The 19,204-nt window shown below is 41.2% G+C and overlaps 4 protein-coding genes and 2 non-coding genes across 7 annotated transcripts; 2 read left to right on the forward strand and 4 right to left on the reverse strand.

Moving 5' to 3' along the window:
- Window positions 1-1,238: 1,238 nt before the first annotated feature.
- Window positions 1,239-7,629, forward strand: nek4 (NIMA-related kinase 4). Its single transcript, XM_052076259.1, has 16 exons — window positions 1,239-1,555; window positions 2,117-2,383; window positions 2,459-2,656; window positions 2,720-2,827; window positions 2,979-3,133; window positions 3,285-3,429; window positions 4,309-4,890; window positions 4,967-5,017; window positions 5,328-5,468; window positions 5,546-5,680; window positions 6,060-6,126; window positions 6,215-6,315; window positions 6,417-6,481; window positions 6,567-6,775; window positions 6,849-6,985; window positions 7,144-7,629. The coding sequence occupies exons 1-16, from the start codon at window positions 1,469-1,471 to the stop codon at window positions 7,240-7,242; spliced, it is 2,547 nt and encodes an 848-aa protein (XP_051932219.1). The 5' UTR covers window positions 1,239-1,468; the 3' UTR covers window positions 7,243-7,629.
- A 372-nt stretch (window positions 7,630-8,001) lies between these two features.
- On the reverse strand, window positions 8,002-9,056 carry spcs1 (signal peptidase complex subunit 1). Its single transcript, XM_052076258.1, has 4 exons — window positions 8,893-9,056; window positions 8,492-8,551; window positions 8,325-8,411; window positions 8,002-8,243 (listed from the first exon to the last, which is right to left on the reverse strand). Exons 1-4 carry the CDS (start codon window positions 8,926-8,928, stop codon window positions 8,118-8,120), a joined length of 309 nt encoding a protein of 102 aa, XP_051932218.1. The 5' UTR covers window positions 8,929-9,056; the 3' UTR covers window positions 8,002-8,117.
- A 496-nt stretch (window positions 9,057-9,552) lies between these two features.
- On the reverse strand, window positions 9,553-9,624 carry trnag-ucc (transfer RNA glycine (anticodon UCC)). Its single transcript has one exon. It is a non-coding gene; the product is annotated as a tRNA-Gly (tRNA).
- Window positions 9,625-9,979: 355 nt separating this feature from the next.
- On the forward strand, window positions 9,980-14,325 carry glt8d1 (glycosyltransferase 8 domain containing 1). The gene is made up of 9 exons (XM_052076249.1): window positions 9,980-10,246; window positions 10,359-10,457; window positions 10,782-10,992; window positions 11,159-11,276; window positions 11,368-11,452; window positions 11,545-11,657; window positions 12,828-12,994; window positions 13,073-13,185; window positions 13,545-14,325. Exons 1-9 carry the CDS (start codon window positions 10,237-10,239, stop codon window positions 13,727-13,729), a joined length of 1,101 nt encoding a protein of 366 aa, XP_051932209.1. The 5' UTR covers window positions 9,980-10,236; the 3' UTR covers window positions 13,730-14,325.
- Window positions 14,326-14,429: 104 nt separating this feature from the next.
- Window positions 14,430-18,980, reverse strand: gnl3 (guanine nucleotide binding protein-like 3 (nucleolar)). Of its 2 annotated transcripts, none has more exons than XM_052076244.1 (15): window positions 18,826-18,980; window positions 18,672-18,730; window positions 18,458-18,598; window positions 17,815-17,934; window positions 17,659-17,733; window positions 17,447-17,582; window positions 17,233-17,336; window positions 16,624-16,780; window positions 16,239-16,326; window positions 15,961-16,138; window positions 15,742-15,884; window positions 15,404-15,540; window positions 15,124-15,299; window positions 14,872-14,914; window positions 14,430-14,785 (listed from the first exon to the last, which is right to left on the reverse strand). In XM_052076244.1, the coding sequence occupies exons 1-15, from the start codon at window positions 18,836-18,838 to the stop codon at window positions 14,685-14,687; spliced, it is 1,671 nt and encodes a 556-aa protein (XP_051932204.1). In that variant the 5' UTR covers window positions 18,839-18,980; the 3' UTR covers window positions 14,430-14,684. The 2 variants fall into 2 exon arrangements, with proteins under 2 accessions (XP_051932204.1, XP_051932203.1); XM_052076243.1 differs by having other exon boundaries at window positions 14,872-14,923.
- Window positions 16,864-16,999, reverse strand: LOC127608329 (small nucleolar RNA SNORA47). Its single transcript, XR_007964246.1, has one exon. It is a non-coding gene; the product is annotated as a small nucleolar RNA SNORA47 (small nucleolar RNA).
- Window positions 18,981-19,204: the final 224 nt, after the last annotated feature.

Below are 19,204 nucleotides of genomic sequence, written 5' to 3' on the forward strand. Positions count from 1 at the left end.
ATGAAAATATTATGTGTTACAGAAAATAGCAAGGGCAGATTTATTATCATTGCAAAAAATCTGGAAGTTTACTTGCAACACTGGTTTAAAAAATGTAGGAAAAAATTGGTGACTTCATGCTGTACCTCGCAGGGGTTTAGAAATTAAACCTCAGGATCTCAGAACTTTTGTCATGATAAACTTATACATAACTTAAATCAGCACCACTAACAATTTTTGCACAAACGCTTTGGTTCTCATAGGCTCTCATCATGCATGTGGATAGTGATGAGCCATCAGGACCAGCACGGCCTTCTTTTCCGCTGACCTAAAACAATCAGAAGCACTTACCTTCATTTACAACCTAAATTTGAATGCTTGCTTGCCCCATGAAATTGCATTTGCAAACCAATTGCCAGCAGTCTATTTTTTTATTTTGTAGGATGTCTCTTTGCTGCACAGCTTTCAGCAGTGTACAGGTATGTGCATGTTAGAATTGTTTTGTTTTGTTTATTGTGTCCATCAGATTCCAGCCACTCTCTGCTGCCATCTCAATCAAATCTGCGCAGGAACTTTGAGAGTCAGTAATGTTGTTAGATGCAGCATTATTTATTAGTCATGGGATTCTTTATTGAACCAATCAGATTGCAAATTCCTCCTCAAACTGGGCCTTGCCTATTTCATTCTATTTCATTATTATAGAGTTACAATAATGCATTATTTATTATTATATATTTGATTCAGTTTATCATTATTATATTTTCAGTGTCATTGTACTTTAGTGTATTGGAAATTAAAACACAACTTTTTAAAAAATAGAACGTTATATGTAAATATAAAAAACAACTGCATCTGAACACAGCATATTTTACCGAGAACTGTTTAACAATGAATACGGGTAAATTAACTGATCTGAGTATTTTCTTTTTTTTCTCATGATTTGTTTGGGGGGGCAAAAACTTAGTCTACTTTGTCTAATTCCTTTTAGATCTTTTGTCTAATTGATATATATTTGCCTATTTGTTATTCTGTCTGTTATGTATTTCACGTTGTTGTCATCGAAGTATCTATAGAATAGTCACAATTTTAATTACGGTATTGAGTAGAACACATCAAACTGTTAAAGCTGTGAAAAGTTGTGCGGAACAAATTACTAGTAACTCTTGCAGGCTGCCACCTGCCTTTAAAAAATAGGTGGCGAGCTGCGCATTTTTCGGTCGATAGGTGGCAGTAGCTTCTATAATAGGGCTTTATGGAACTAATTTCTTCGGTCTCCTGCTGCCAGTTGCCTAGTGACTCTACTGATGGCTTCCTGCTTTTCAAAATCTCATCTCCCTCTTACGCTAGTGTCCAACTTTTACAGAACACATTTCATGATTTTTTGTCGCCTTTCCAGCTGCCTCATGGGTCGCATAAACAAATATCCTCTCGGAGTGAATGTTGAGTAACTTGTGTCGTCCGGCGTGGTTATGAAGAGCCTTGAAGAAAGATGGATAAATATATTTTTATCAGGGTGGTTGGGAAAGGGAGCTACGGGGAGGTGAACCTTGTGAAGCACAGAACAGACCGAAAACAGGTGAGATGCGCAAGATTTTACCACCACCAACAACAAAAAAGACTGTGGGTACAGCTAGCGTATTGTAGCAGGTAACCTTGAAGTGATAAGTTTACATGCAATTCGATAAAGCTGTGGAATGAACTGATCCTATTCATATTACTTAAATAAAAGACGGTCTCAAGCAGTTTGGACCATTTTACCAAAACGTCAACCAGGATTAATAGTCATTCACCTTCATTATCATTTTCACGATTTTCCAACTATGCATTTGTTTCAAACCTTTACATTAGGGCTCAAACTAATTTTGTCGCGGGCCACATCGTAGTCAGGCTTCCCATATAAATCTACGGTTGTCTCTGATTACATACACACAACAAATCAATGCATGACTAGTTTTGATATCGGAGAGCTGTAAACTGTTTAAATGCTACAATTATTTTAAAAGGGGGGATTGGAAACAACGAAATGCTTGCAATATCTCAACGTTTTTGAAAGTCAATTTGCATTTTTGGTCTTTATTTAAATAATGTCAACATATTGTACCCCCCCCCCCCCCCGCCCCCATTTCCTACCCTGTAGTATGTCATCAAGAAACTCAATTTAACCACCTCCTCAAAACGGGAACGTCGGGCTGCAGAACAGGAGGCGCAGCTTCTGTCCCAGCTGCGGCATCCCAACATTGTAACATACAGGGAATCTTGGGAAGGAACGGACCTCCAACTATACATAGTGATGGGCTTCTGTGAAGGTGGCGATCTCTACCATAGACTCAAACAGCAAAAGGGAGAGCTGCTACCCGAGAGGCAGGTCGTGGAGTGGTTTGTCCAGATTGCCATGGCACTCCAGGTATGTTGCATATACATGTGAAGGCAAATCATGAACACAAGCAGGCCTGCAGTCACTTTTTATGTTCACTTTCAGTACCTTCATGAAAGGAACATTCTGCATCGGGATCTTAAAACGCAGAATATATTTTTGACAAAGACCAACATAATCAAAGTTGGGGACCTCGGCATCGCACGAGTATTGGAGAACCAGAATGATATGGCCAGCACGCTTATCGGGACCCCTTACTACATGAGCCCAGAGCTCTTCTCTAATAAACCCTACAATCACAAGGTACCTTGATCTCATCTTACTGTTTTCTACTGGGAGGCTTGATGATTGTATTTACTTTTCCAGTCAGATGTCTGGGCCCTGGGTTGCTGTGTGTATGAAATGTCGACACTAAAACACGCCTTCAATGCCAAGGATATGAACTCACTGGTTTATCGCATTGTGGAAGGAAGGGTAGGTTTTATTTTTTGTCATGTCTAATATGTGGATATGGAGATGCCAGGCTTCTACTTTTAAGCGTCAACTGTAGCACAGGTCCTTATTACCTATAAATCAGCAGTGATGTATAACCGTTTAATTACCGGTACTGTTTTTTTGCTCTCAGCTACCACAGATGCCCAGTAAGTACGACCCCCAGCTCGGAGAGTTAATCAAGAGCATGTTGTGTAAAAGGCCAGAAGACAGACCAGATGTCAGACTTATCCTACGGCAACCTTACATCAAGCGACAAATTGCCATGTTCCTAGAGGCTACCAAGGAGTAAGTTAGAAAGACAAAACTGGGTCGCAGTCCCATTTGTTTGTTCAGTTTTGCTTCATCACCGTACTCAAACCGTGTTTCTAACGACAAGTTGATCAGAACCTCTTCCCGTTGTGTTGCTCCTGCATCCATTTCTGTTTCTGTTGCTTAGAAAAACTGCTAAGTCAAGAAAGAAATTTGCTGGTGGCAGAAGTGACATCAGAAGCAACGATGTAGCCGGTGTGGCGCAGCCTCAGCCAAAATCTGAGCGACAACCTCCAAGTCCTCAGCCGGAGTCAATTCCCAGGTTGAAACAGGTTGGTGAAGGTTTAGGTGTAGAATTATGCTAGATGAAGGAGAAAAAAAAAGTATGAAGGCAATCCCCCTAACCAATTTATCTGATTTGTAATATTTATCTTTCATCATGCCAAGACATCATTTTCTGGAATAGTTTGGAGACGAACAGCATTTTCCCTTGCAGCATGAGGTCATAAAGTCATGTTTGTATGAGTCGATCGTGCGCCATGATCTCAAACATTTAAACCTCTTTGAACTAGAGAAAATGACTCAATATCATCACACGGTGCCTTTAATAATCTCTCGACTTCTCCATGACAGGGAAGACTTGTTAAACTTGGGATCATCCGACGACACACCAAACTCTTGTGTCTATATTTATTCTCCAACTGTCCACTGTTTCAACCTCCCCTGGAGAAAGACAAAATGATAGATATAACGTCACCGAAAACATGAGAGGGTTTCGGAAAGAGGGAGTAAAGTGTTGAATATTTGAAAATATATTACGATAAAAAAAGCGGAATGTACAATATCGGAATGACCTATTTTTATTGGGATGTGTTAAAAGTTTATTCGGAAGACTTCAGAGTTTCAACTATTGCTCCATTTTCTGAGTGATTCAGATGAGCACACAAAAAAATGACACTTTTTAGTGATACTGACCCAGGACTACACACGTGCATGTAATGGTTTGGTGTCATCATGCATTTATTCATAAAACAATCAAGTGTGGCTACATAATCCTATCATTACCACGGTAATAGCTTTAGCAGTAAGATGCAGTAAATCGCCACTCAAATGTTGACTTTGAAGAACATTTTACGAATATTTTAGAGAGAAAAAAAATCTTTATGTAGATCATTTTGGGGTAATTCTATTTACGTTTATTCATTCAACAGAAAGAGAAATCACAACTCCCCCAAAATCACAATGGTCCCACAGACTGTAACCCGGTTCAGACAACTCCACCGCCCAGGCAATCTTCACCCGATGTTCTCAAAAGCAGCATCACATCCATGGCAACCATCAGCAAAATCCACGTTGACGTATATCCGCAGGAGGATGCAGATGCCATAAAGAGGCCATCAGAGGCACGCCAGTTCGCTGCGGCATGCAATCAGGATGAGAAAAAGCAACCCTCTGACCCTCATACGCATGTTAAGCCACCACTAAAGCCTGCATCAGTAGCTGGCAAAAGGGTAGGAGATGACAGAAAAGTATCAAACGGCTTTCGTACATTTCGGGACACCTTTTCCGTCGTTGAGAAAAAGGTGGTAGCTAATGATGACAAAGAGGACACAATGGAGCTCCTGAAAGAAGCGAACATGCCGGAACCAAAACTCGAAGTGGAGCGCGTAACCGATTTTGAGAAGAGATCGGCACACCAAATCTCCTTGGAAAACGTGGAGGCAAATATGAAGTGTAAAAATGATTCGGCAAAACTTGTTAACGGAGCTTCAACACGGCAAGCAGACATACAAGTAAGTTCAGTTCTCATTAGTGATGTCTGTTGGTTGTTTGTAGGAGGAGCCTCATGTGTTTTGTCACCTTTTTAAGGATGATTTGGAATCGACAGAAAAGCTGCTTGAAGCATTACCTCCAGCAGTTGTAAGAAAATTCTCATTCTTTCAGCTCTCATCACTGTTTGAGGAACAGTGGCATCATTTTAAGGAGACATGGTTTCAGTGATTAAAGACAAAATGAGCAAGATCAATTTTTGGCACCATTGTAACGTAGATTGATTACACGATTCAAGTTGCTTAGTGGTTGCTACACTCATGGAAACCCCGGATTGTCTTGCAACACCAGATAAAAAGGACATGACAGATTAATTCATTGATTTTTTTTCCTTTCATTGTGGCTTGGGACTTTAAAAGCTGTTCATGCTGGAAAGTGTTTTCTAATTGTCTCTGTTAAGGAACCTCCTGAACAAGAGTTGTCCTTACAAAACAACACACAGAATGTAAGCAGTGCTCGGGTTCTCCCAGCTCAAGAACCCGCTGTCTCGCTTGAGTACAGCGGGGGGGACGCAAGACAGACCGACGGTGATCAGCAAAAGGTAAAGTGGTCGATTTCAGTCTGGAAATTTTGATTAAAAATACTTTTAACAAGGATTATACGGTACGTGTCATTTAGACGATAACTTGCAGACCTCTGCCTCCACGTCCTGTCCAACCGTCGTTCGAACCCAGGAAGAGAAGCACGGAGAGCAAGAAATTAAATCAGAATGAAACATCTAAATCATGTGGAGATCATGTGGATCTGCCAAAGGTACGATGTTTTACTCATTTTCTTACCCGGGCCTTGACAAGGAGAATTTTTACACAAAAAGCCGCCCCACAGTTCTGAGATTGAGCGTTTGAATCCGGGCTCTGTCCTTCCGGTGTGTAGTTTCTCCCTGTGCTTGGGTGAGCTTTCTCTGGGTACTCTGGCTTCCTCCCACATTCCAAAAACTTTGGTTCACATAAAACTCTGAATTATCCTTGGGTGTAAATGTGAAGGTCATTTTTTATTCCCCCCATATGTGCCCCGCACCAGTCCACGGTGTAGCTTCAGCTCACTCGCAAGCCTCGTGATAGCAAGTGATAGAGAAGATGGACGGGTGAATAATAATAATAAGCTGATAATAAACTTAAATGTTAACTTTCAGGCTCGTCCTCTATCTGCTAGAGAGAGAAGACGACTGAGGCACTCGAAAGACATTGCCTGCCAATCAGGTACAGTACTAATATATTTTAAGTCCTCCTTTTAAAGAGTGCAATCACATTTGGGAGCATTTTCATTTACCAAATGCTGATCACCCAGGTGCCGAGAGATCATCTCATGATGTCACCGTTTCCGAGGCCCAACTCTGCAACACTCCAGTTTCCAACTCTGTTTCAGACTTTATTACTCAGACCAATAAGGTATGACTCACACTTGAGGTTCCTTGTTGCTGTGAGAACATTTCTAAAACCGTACATGACAAGTGTTAAAACCGTGATGTGATTGATTAACGTGGGGAAAGGAAGAAGATGAACCCAGCTCTTCCACAAGCTCCACAGAGCATGCGGAGGGAGATGTTATGGAAAGGTGAGGCAGTAATTTAACCCCAGTGCCTTTTTTGAAGTACAACGTTCACGTTTTTGGATGCATTTTAAAGCACTGTGTTTTGCAGAAGAGCCGAATCCAAAGACATGCAAGATTTGGTCCACATGATGACCCAAACTTTGAGGATGGTTGGTGGAAACGAGCTGGACAAACATGGATTTGGCTCAACGTTGTTGCCAGAATTCAAATTTAACAGGAAGTACAGGGACACCTTGGTGCTCCATGGCAGGGCTCGACAGGAATCAGAGAACTTGTCACTGGGTGAAATCCCCATAGGTCGGATATTTACAGTCAAACTGTGCCATCGTCACCATTGTGGTGTGCTTAACAATATTTTCCATTTGTAAAGGCTCCAAGTCTGGTCCAGCCAAGATCAGGAGGGCCATCGAGCTCCTGAGAACTGATGTGGTGAAGGGCCTGGGAATCAAGCTCTTGGACAAAGTCCTGGAAATCATGGAGAAGGAGGAGGATGACGATAAGCGAGAAGTATGTTTTGAGAAATTCTCCAAATAATTCAAGCGCACTTTGGCTCCATGATTCTTTTTCCAGTGTGTAAAGTCGAAAACGAATCTAAAAGATTATGATGAAATGTGTCAAGAGTCCAAAAACACAACTGGTACTCATTCCTTTGTCTCTCATTGCAGTTGTGCCTTCGTCGGCAGATGGGTGATGACAAGTATCATGCTTATGCTGTGATGGTGAGGCAACTGAAATTCTTTGAGGAGGTCGCCTTTGAGGTTTAGAAAAAGAACTGACCTCAGAGCTTTCACCAATGAGGCAAGTGCCATGACAAGTGCCACTTCCTGTCAACAAAAAGATTCTCATTTATACTTCTTGCGTCCATTTTTGCATCGACACCATGCAAAACAATGACATGTAAATAACCGAATATTATTATTATTTATAGCCTTATCCTGCAGTTTAGTATTTTTCACGTCTATGCAAACATCTTCAATTACGTTGAAAGCACTTCACGTAACTTGCTGTAATCATGTCCTTAGTTTAATTTATTATGTGAGCCAGAGTATCGTTAATAGAATGACTTATTTTCATTTGTCTTATACAGAATGTAGATGCATTGTATCATAGATATTGACAATAAAATTATTTCTGATAAATTTGTCCCTTAACGATTCTGACTTTTCCCCTCATGTTTATAGTACTTTATTACAGACCAGCACATGGCTTCCGAGTGCCTGAACACGTGCCTTTTTGCATGCCCCAAAAATATTTACTGTGTTTCGTTTTTTTTTATTGCTGATTTTAAGGAAGTGATGGCATACTCTTCCACTGGAATAGCTATTTAGAAATATTTGATCTGCCTGTACCAAATAATCCCATAGTTATTATCCATCTGCACCATAAAACAGTACACCATCAAAGCATCAATGAACACCGGGTGATGAACTTATTCCTTTAACATGTAATCAAGCCCATGCCATAATGCTGCCTCCAAGTTTAACTCCATGTGGTGAGGATTTCTGTTCAGCAGTGACAACGTGTCGACCACACACAAATTTTATTGGACACGTATTTCAGTGTAACATGTGGGTTGTGAGATAAATCAAAAAAACATTTCCAATGTACAATGATGTAACAATAGAAAGATGATTAGGAGTTATTTATGCTTCTTTTTCTTTTGACTCTCCTGAGGCTTTTGACTGGCATCTGCACTGGTCTCTGGTATTACAGGCTGCCAAGGCAAGGGATTCCTTCTGTACATTGGCCATGGGGGCAGGGTCACCTTAAAAAAAGAAATGAGATATTAACGTATGCAAATTTTGAACATCACCAGCGTGTAATTGGAAGTAGCCTAAAAACTCACAATGCATGAGACAACAAATCCAGTCAAGACTATGTATACAGTCCATCCAAATTGTTGAATGATGAGACCATACACAAATCCAACCACCTAAGACACAAACAAACCGCATAAGGTGAGAACTGGAATGCTCGGTTGATCTAGTTCTGTTCATGTAGTTGCATAGTTACCGCAGAGATGATGATTATCCCTTGGAAAATCTGTTCGGCCAATTTCTGGCCTTTATAATCCTATAACAAATAAAAGGAATCAACATCACGGTTTGTCCAACCCCTTCAACAGTAACACAGACGCTCAATCCCTACTCGGTATAAGCGCTCGAACAATATTAGGATCTTCGTAAACATTCCTGTAACTAAGCAATTTGACAAAAAGGAGCCAGACCGTCCAACGACATCTACTTATTACTGCATAACATCTTCATCTGATGAGGTTGGTCGTAGTTATGAAGACGAGCATGAATCTTGGCTAGCAGTACAAGCAACATCACTGGGTTCGCAAACACAACCAGGCAAGCAAGCTCAGACTTGATCTTACTCTGACACAATAGCATAAACTTGATAAAATTTACCATGTGCGTGGGTATTGAGTTAAATATTGACAGCATATTTCTTCTTTGACAGAGCAACCTGAGCAATAGTAATTTCCGGCCAGAAATGATACGTCACATTAAGAAGGACCCATTTCTTCTTCATCTACATTTTCTGGCGGTTGACAAGCAGCGTAATGTTGCATTTCCCCCCATCTACTGGTTAGGAGTGTGGATCATCAAATATACCCAACTAATATTAAATAAATTAATAAACTCTCTCGTATCTTCTATTTCTGCTTATTCAGTTATCGCATGTACCTAATAGTAACACTAATATTAAATAAATGAATAAACTCATATTTCTTCGACTATTTCTGCTTCGTCACAGTTATCACATCTACTGACACTAACAATTTTAGTGTATTTTATTCACTAATAAATGAATAAAATGTCTTTCATATTCCTTTTACTATTCTACTTGTTCAAAGTTGTCGCATCTACCACTTGTATGCTTTGCGTGCTGTTAAACTCACAATGTCCAAACAATAAACTCGATATCACTGTTTCAAATTGTTTCAAATATTCTCATTCCGCCAACCTTCGTTTGTATTCTATACCTACCAACCCTTGATTAATGAAAAAAAAGAGAAATTTGAATCTCTCCAAAGTTATATTTTACGGTCGGAAAAGAAAAACGTATGCGTTGGCCGGGAATCGAACCCGGGTCAACTGCTTGGAAGGCAGCTATGCTCACCACTATACCACCAACGCTTGCGAATACAAGTAATCCATAATGTAGTTAATGCTATTTTCTATGTCTACTTCGTTTTCGTACACATTTATTTCAAAAGTGGCACTGAGGCCGATGGGCCTCCATAAACCAATTTTGATATGATGAACATTTACATGAATACATAATGGGTTCAAAAAGTAATAAAGAAAAATAATATTGACGCACAGCTTTACATGGGTTAGGTAAATCATTGCTAGCAAATCTTAGCGTTATTACAATCAATTGACATAAATGGGCATAATACACAATTACTAAAACTACTGATATTTTACTTAAATTTTGTTTTTGTGTCATTGTGTAACGATCTAGCCAGTTTTCATTTTTTAACAGGCACGCTGTGGACAACTATTTGTCTTGCGATTGCAGACGTTAAGTGTTGCGTTGGCATATTGGTCCTCATGAGACTGTTTTAACTTTATAATGAATGTTTTAGGCTGGACCCGGGCGGATGAATGTGGTCAAACTTGAAAATGGTTTTATTTTGCCGCGTCGTAAAAGTGCATTCGCCTACCAATAATTCAACAAGGGCGTCTCTGTGTGCACAATAACATTGATCGTAATTCGACGGAGTAACGGAAAAGAAAAAGGCGATGAGGAAAGGTTCGTGCAGTCGTGTAAAATATTTGTTTCTGGCAATCAGGTATTTTATTTATTTCCTAATTTGAAAGTAATCGCTTTATTCAAAATGTGTGGTCTTGATTATATCTTCCAGTTAACGTGGTGATCCTTGTGCTACTTGCTGTGGCTTTCCTGATCATAATTCAACGGAATCTCCTGAGCCTCAGTGACTTTTTACACAAAGAAATACCACGTAAGTGTTTTTCAGCCAATTGCATTTATTCCACATCTTTCTTCTTAATGTCTACTGTGCGGAAATGTCATACAGCAGTGGAAAAACTGTCGTTCGTTATACTGAATTGCCTAACCGGTGAGAACAAAGATCATACTAGTTGATGGACCTTAAGATTAAGATATCCTTTATTTGTCCCGCAATGGGAAAATTACAATAAGAATTCAGAAAGGAAAAACTTAACGTGCATATCAAGGAAATAAATGTGAAATAAATGAATGAATAAATGCTTTTCCATACACTAGCCAAAGATGAAGTGAAAATCCCCGATATGTTCTCCTACAGATACTGGGGCCATTCTTCCCTTTGAGGCGGAATTGTCTCGAGTTCTTGGGGTGGATTTGGAGAGACAAGGGGATGAGATCCCTGTGGTCTTGACAGCTGCTGAGGAGAGGCTCGGTGCTGCCGTGGCCGCCATGCACAGCATCTACCAAAACACTAAAGCCAATGTTGTCTTCACAATTGTCACCATGAATGACACAGCCGATCACCTCAAGTAAGACTGTACACTCTGTTTGTTTAAATAACTTGCTGACTAAAATACGGTGGGTAGGAAATGTCCGATATTGTCGCGCTTATCTTATCTTAAGGTATTACAACCAAAGCAGAAAGAAAAAAACGCAATTAGGTTTGAATGATCATCAAAGTGTGTTGACCTACAGGACTTGGTTGAGTGTGCCAAGGCTAAAAAGCATCAAATATAAGATGGTTCTTTTCAAGCCCGAGCTGCTCTTTGGCAAGATATCAAAAAATCCTCAGACGATCGACGCTGTAAAACCGGTGAGGTGACTTTTTGTACGTTTATAGTACTAAGTATAATTGCCCTTAAGGTTACTGCATGGAAACTTTGTTCATCTGGTCTATTTTTCAGCTGACCTTTGCCAGATATTATCTGCCGTTGTACCTACCTGATGTGGAGAAAGCCATCTATTTGGATGATGATATTATTGTGCAAGGTAAAACACACCATTGTGACTGTGTCAATATAATCCAAATCATGGGCTGATATGCTTTACCAGGAAAAATAATATTTCTCTTTTGGTCTCAGGGGATATTAAGGAGCTTTATGAATCAAGTTTAAAACCTGGACATGCAGCTGCGTTCTCCGATGACTGTGATTCTGCATCTGCGAAGGGTATTATTCGAGGGGCCGGAGCTCAGGTGAGAATCTCTTCCATTTTTACTGCAAGCCAACATTTTTGTGCAGGCAGGCAATTACAAAAAAAAATGCTCTTTTACTCTTTTTCCACCAGTTTGATTTACGGTGGTGAGTGTGTGTGTGAGTGTGTTTCAGCTTTTATGTTGGTAGAAGGTCCAGAACACCAGATACTATACCAATTTGGACAGTTAGGTGTGGAATTAGACACACTTCAGGCTATTTATAAGTTGACAGAGCAATTTACCTACAAATATTTGTGCAACAACTGGAATGGTGGGTTGCACTGCTGTTAGGTAAACTCGAGTTGAATCACAAAATACAAGCATGTGGAAAGGTTACATAATTTGGAAACCATCTGTCACGTTGTACCCGAAGCGACAGAATAAACGCTTCGAGTACAACAAAATAACTGAAGTGGATCCCCGAAAAAGCAGACACAGAAAGATGTTTGTCAGAAAATAAAGGAGTTTTAATACCAACACAAAATATCAGTCCGGGTGAATAACAAAAGGACCAGGAATACAAAGAAGGAGACAACAGAAAACGCTTGCGGAAAAATAGCAGGGAGAGTCTGATTGGCGAATGCTTATAGTTTTCCCACGAAAGAGAAATAACGATGCGCAATAACAGCCACAAGGCTAAGAGCCAACGAATAATTAGAATAGGAATGGGCGAGAGATTTTGGCACGGCGTGGAATACTCCGGCAGTGAGTAGACTGCCAGAGCGTCCAAATAAAGGCTGACAAATTAGTCACCAATGGGTGACAGGTGTGCAGGCGGCAGGCAAAAAGCCTGCCCCCTGCTGGCAAACACGGGACGTGACACCATCCTTAAAGTTGAAGGGGGAAAAAAATGCCACCACAGATGGTGATGACCATCGACCAGGAAGTGGTACTCACTGGGAATGAGGCCATTGTGTGATGAAAAATGGGACATGGTTGCTTACACTTGCTCAAGTGCCATCGATTCAAAAAAGGAAAATGTTTGGTGACAACTTGCAATATCTTTACTTTAATTCAGATTCTTAAATCCCCAACAAGGAACTAGGCTGAACTGAGGAGTTTTTAAAAGACAAACATAGTGGGCTCTGCTTTTATCCCAACTCTTTTCATGTTCTTTAAGAATGCTTAAAAAACATGACAAATAGTTTTTTTTTCATTTTTGTTCACAAGAATAACTATATAGGTTTCCTGGACTTTAAAAAAGAGGCCATTAAACAACTGGGCATGAGAGCCAACACATGCTCATTCAACCCGGGTGTCATCGTCGCCAACCTGACAGAGTGGAAGAACATGAATATCACTCGTCAACTGGAGCACTGGATGGAGCTCAACACACAGTCAGTCATTCACACTGCACAACTGTGGCTCTCTTTCATGTTGCTTGAATTGGTCTGCATTGCTTTTCTTTTACCCAGGGATGACCTGTACAGCAAGACACTGGCCGAGAGTATCACCACCCCTCCACTTCTCATCGTGTTTTACAAGCGTCACTCTACGCTTGACCCCATGTGGCACGTGAGGCACCTCGGTAAGTACAATGAAGCCACTGAGTCTGTGAGATGGTCAAAAGTCCTAAGTGACCACATACGAATCAGTGTGACATAGGTTCACCCATTTGTCAAATTTTTTTTCATCGGTTGTTAAGTGAAAATGGTCCAAATATTGGAAAACGGTCAAATGTTCTGCTTGTAATGCTTACCGCTATCTTTATTGTTGCAAGTATTTGGGGCCCAAAAAATATTGATTCATTACACATTCTTTAAATTTATCGGCCATTGAATGTTATTTGAAGTTGACTCAGCCAAATACTGGTGTCAGCATTGGCCTAGATAACAAAAATCAATTTTGGTCAGGCCCAACTGTAAATGTATAACTTTTTTTTTTAAGGCACTACGGGCGCTGGAAACCGCTACTCGCCACAATTTATTAAAGCAGCTAAACTCCTTCACTGGAATGGACACTATAAGCCTTGGGGGAGGACGTCCGCCTTCACCTACGTGTGGGACAGGTGGTTTATTCCGGACCCGGTAGAGAAGTTTCATCCTGTGCGGAGACACGCGGTGGACAAATGAAACTGAAAACATGTGAAACGTGGCAAGATGAGCAGGTCAAGTCAACCCAACCGGCAGGAACAACATCCCCTCTCAGGACTGCAAATATACCAGACGGAAAACGTTCCCTTCACTAATTCTCAATAGTTTCAGTAACATTGAGAATTATTCCATTATAGACTATTGCGAATCCCTTTGAAATCACAACCACACCATTTGAACGTTTTTTGTTTTATTGTTAGAATGCAGTTTGCTACATTTCATAGGCATCACTTCTATAGTAAGCTAAAATGCTGAGTTACCTCAAAACTTGCCGTGTAGAAGTAGTGTATCAGTTACAGGACACGGTACTCCATGTTCGTTGTCAATTAACATGAGCAATCTTTGCCAGTTCATTTTCACAAGTTGTACATATTCCTCGTGCTACATAGTGACTCCCAACACCTATTGTATGGAAATAGCGATTTCTCACGGCGAGATGTTAAAATGTTTTTTTTCCCCAAGGGTGCAATATGCAAACCACTAAATAACCCCTTGCAGACATTGGTTTTAACATTCCATTCCAGGCTGATACAAATGTATTTTATTTCGTCCATTAAACGCATTTTGTAAAAGTACTGCATCTATTTTTGAGAGTTTTTGATGACCAAAACCCACAATTTCGTTTTGTAGTGTGAAAGGGCTCCAGCAGGTGAAACAACTGAATTCATTGGGCAGCAGATTGGAAGGAACTGGTTTATTAGATCAGTGGCATCTACGGTATATACAAAATGCTCATAGATACGACCAAAATGGATTGCATCATACAGGACAATGAGGATCCAAATCTGAGAGGTTGACAATATATACAATTTTTCAGACTGAGTCGTATCAATCATAAAAAGCTTTCAGATTTGCAGCGAGTGGATACGATGTTATGCATGTTTGTAAATGGAGGTCAGCACCTCCACCCGACTTTATGGACTCGGGCAAAAGTTCATTTAAAATAAGTGTTGAAGTCGTAGGCATCTTCTGTTTCCACTGCGGAGGAGCTGATTTCTATGGGCGCCGTCTTGAACTGGACATGGGTTGTTTTTTCTGGAAAGACAATACCGTCCAGGTCTTCAGTTTGCGTTTGGTCACACGATGGTGAATGACATCTCAGGTAATGGAAACAAACGTACCTTCAGGTGATACTTTCTCTGGTTCTTCTGCATTTGTTGCAGTCTGTTCAGGCTGAGGAAAAGAAAAAAAAACGTAAAAGAGGGAAGGATGATCACAGTACTCTCATTAGAAGTTGGTTCACCAAGCAGGATCAGAGTTGGATTAGAAGTCTTCATGAGTGAATCCAGATTTGCGTTTCTGTCCTCATTTCCATGCTAAGGTGAGACCTCAGACTTCTAAAACAAAGTGGCAACATCAACAATGTGGAGTACCTCTTCCATGTTCTCCTCCTCCTCCTCCTCCTCTTCCTCTTCCTCCACCAAGACCTCATCCTTTATGGATCCACCACCATTTCTTTCTTCGGCGAGGTCGCTGACCACCAGCTGACCTTTAGTGGGACCACTGGATGTAAAGGTAATGCTGCCGGCCGGAGTTGGGAATTTTACACCTTCAGAGAGGAAAAATTGCAACAACCACTTCGTCAACGATGACATTACACAGAAACGTCGCTCGAAACAGGCACTTTGTGGATGTGTAAGCCAAATCACGTACTGCTCAGAGTGTTCTCGTTGCCGATTTGCAGTTGCTTGGGATCCAGGTTGCTCCACATCTCTGCGATGACGCTATCTGTCACGTAGGCAGGGATGCCGTGTTTGTCTGTGGGCTTGCAGTAGTAGCTAAGCTTGGCTCTGAGAGGAATCAAAACAAGGACACACCTGAGAATTGCACTACCATGCTCACGACTTTTTGTCAGCCTGGCGCAGTGTTTGAATCAGAGTTGGATTAACGGTCTTCATTGTGAAATCTTTGCCATATATTTTTGTCCTCATTTCCACACGATTTGGACTGGGGCTCATCATCATGATCAAAAAACGGGTTCAAGAGCTCACCCGGTCCAATCATCCAGAAACACTGAAGCGGCCTGCACTGTATTCAGGCTTCCACCCTTTTGCAAGTAGCCACGCTTTTTGGCCAACAGGTTTAGAAACTCCGCGGCATTTCTGTAGTCGGCGATATTGTACTGAAGTATGATCTGAAACAAGAAAAGGTCCGAGATGACTTTACATCGGCAGAATTGCATCCATATTCGTGCACTGGAATCAAAGTACCTGCGTCTTGTTGCATTGTTTGAGCAGAGTGCTGACCGCCTCCTGCACGCTCTCCTGGCCGTCTTCCACTTGCAGGCTCCTCAAAGCCATGGTGGCTGCCGGGTTGGATGGACAGGCCAAGATTCCTGGACTATCTACCAGATTCACATTCTGTGAGATTTGCACCTCCTGCATGGATCTGACGGACAGAAAAACAACAAGGCTCAGGATGAAGGTTCCCAATCCGTATCAGAAATCACTTAACTGGCAATGTTTGTCAACACTGCTCAATAACTCACTTTGTGATGCCTCTCTTCGTACCAACGATGCATGCAGGACTTCCCTTCAGATTATTGATTAGGCTGCTCTTCCCCACATTAGGAAAGCCTGGATGGAAATAACAGGTAAAAGTGCAATCGATGTATGAGATCACTTTTCGCATTTCCTGATTTATACCCGACATCGCTGTCCCCAATTTTACTGCGAAATGCAAATGGAAGGTTTGTCATTTGCGTTTTAACCCATTTCAATGGCTGCCAATTATACACAGGTTTTCACCATTTCACAAATAGCAGGTGTCCACTGTATTGTGAAACTTAATCCTTGTCAGGTGATTAAAATTCCCCGTGTGTAACAAAAAAAAAGAAAAAAAGACGTGGGTACCCGCAGACACGAGGGTCTTACCAACTACGCCTACTCTGAGACGAGTGTGGCCCTCCCTGTCGACGGCGTATTGTGTGAGCAGCTCAGTCAGAAAAGTGCTTCCAAAGCAGGCAGCTCCTTTGGATTTGTTAAAGACTTCATTGGAGGCCTTGATCCTGCTTTTGCTTTTTTTCCCTTGCTGATGAAGAGGCAATCACATGTGGGAGGTTGGATCACATGAAGAAAATAACGTTAAAAAAAAGTGAACGATCTCACTTCAAACATTTGTTCACAAACACACAAATTAAGCTCAGTGCAGAGCCGAGCTACGTCATTGAGTGGTTTGATCGTTAATGTCGGAGGTTGTAACCAGTTAGGAACAACACCGCACGAGCTGTTCAACCTTCTCAGACCTCCATGGAAGTTCAACGCAAATGATTCTGCTGCGCTCTAAATAATAAATTATATATTTCTAACATTTAATATTATATTAGGTCCCCATTCACTGCTTTTATTTGACAGTGCTGAAACGGACATCGTTGCTATTTTTAATCACCGCGGGATGCCGGATCACCAAAATGCCGTCCAACCCGATTAGGCATGTTACATGTCTTGAAGGGACTACGCGTCTTGATGTATTACGCCCCCTACCGCTTTTTCACGTTGAACTTGTGTTGAAGCTTTGAAGGCCACAACTGGAAACTCCTGCTCTAACCTCTGAATCCACTGCTCCACATTTGCTCTTGGCACCAAGTCTAGGGCAGAATACAAACAGACCACTCAATTTCAGTGCCGATAATGTGAGCGCGTGCGCGCACACACACACAAAGCAACACCGTGAAGCGTCTTGGCCCATGTACAGTACCTATTTTGTTTAAAACAAAAAGTAGTTTCTTGTTGCCTTCCTTCTGGAGCACCAGCTCCTCCAGCTGTGGACACCTGCAGCCCAGTGGATCGCGCGCATCCAGCACTTCTATTATAACATCAGATGCATCAATGACCTGAAGAGTGGGAAATGATCCGATGAGTTTAATGAAAACCACTGGGAAAAAACACTAACCAGGACCGTGTTGTTACCTTGTTTAATTCAGCACACTGAAACTTTTTAGATTTCCTTAATTCTGCATTCTTTCTTTCTGGATATTTCTTATCCTTCAATAAAGTGACAAACACCTGTGAATACACTTCAACAATATATATCTGAATCTAAATTTCATTGCTGTCTTTCGTTACCTCACGTGCTTTTTTGGCTTTGGGTTCTTTGTCTTTGCTTTCAGACTCCTTTTCCTTTTTCCTCTTCTTAGTGCGCTCTGCTTTCGCCGCTTGTTTTTGTCTCTCTTTTTCCTCTTCAATCTGAGATCACAGTGTGCGGTAAAATTAAGGACATCTTTAAAGGCTCTCCCACCTCTTCGATCATCATCACCGTCAAGCCAGAGTAGAGCTGTGGAAGAAAGCTAACCGCAGGCAAGCCCTTTTGGCATTTGACACCCCACTTTGTCCCTCATACTCAGACAATTCATCACAGTTTCAGATCTATTGAGGCAGAACTGCACTGGTTGATATTTGCATGTTAAAAATAATACTGACAAAATTATACCAGTTAACTTTGCAGTTTTGTCTCTCCAGTACAGTGATTCTAAACCTGGATTCTATATCTCGGCAAACAATCATCTGAGGATGGTGGGCATGCACATACATACAAATATATATATATATATATATATAAAGAAAGTGAATAGACTGTTGCAAAAATGATATTGAGGTAGCGATCGCTAATAAGACAGGCGTTCTAGCGTGTTAAAGTGTTTGACCAATGAGGGAAAAATAGAGCGCACTCTTATATTGAATGCGTGACCAAACGCCTTCCGATACGAACCTGAAGTCTCCTCTGCTCAGCCTCCCGCAAGACTTCTTCTTTAAACGGAGCACTACTTGGCACTCCTGGATCTTTCGTGGGTCGTTTGCCCACTCCTTTCTTCTTGGCCTCTTTTTTTAACTTTCTGTTGTGCTCTCGGACCTAAAAAAACAACAACACCTGCGTAAAACAGAGCAAACTGCGCGGGCACCCGAACTGAAAAAAATATTCTTACCTTCTTTTGTATTTTATACCGTTTAGCACATGACAATCTTTTACTCGCTTTCTTTAGCTCTGGGAACACAAGAAAAATACGTTAAGCAACCAGCAAGCGTGCGGTATTTGTTTATTTACTTGTACATTGAACATGACTAAAAATCTCGACTTACTTGGTCGTTTCATCTTGGACTAAAGTCGACCGTTCCAACGTGAAGCGCCAGACACCATATGCACTCGCACGTGTAGGCCTAGTCACATACGTCACTTCCGCCATCTTCACTGCACAATTTCATTTTTACCGCCATCTATCGATCAGGAGGTTCACGATGACTAAACACTGTTCTCGTGACACGTGCGTGAATTGATAAAACAAAAATGAACTGCCCTATTCACAAACTCACTTCCACTCTTTCGCACAATTAGTCTTCAACTAATCTATACATGTTTTAGAGTAGGGGAGGAAGCCGAGCAGACACTTAAAAGAAATGAAGTGACTGAAAATCGAGGAGTGAAATATAAGTGTCTGTTCTAAATACCAATACTTTTCAA

Source organism: Hippocampus zosterae, chromosome 9 (genome assembly GCF_025434085.1).
Source record: "Hippocampus zosterae strain Florida chromosome 9, ASM2543408v3, whole genome shotgun sequence".
Classification (NCBI taxonomy): domain Eukaryota; kingdom Metazoa; phylum Chordata; class Actinopteri; order Syngnathiformes; family Syngnathidae; genus Hippocampus; species Hippocampus zosterae.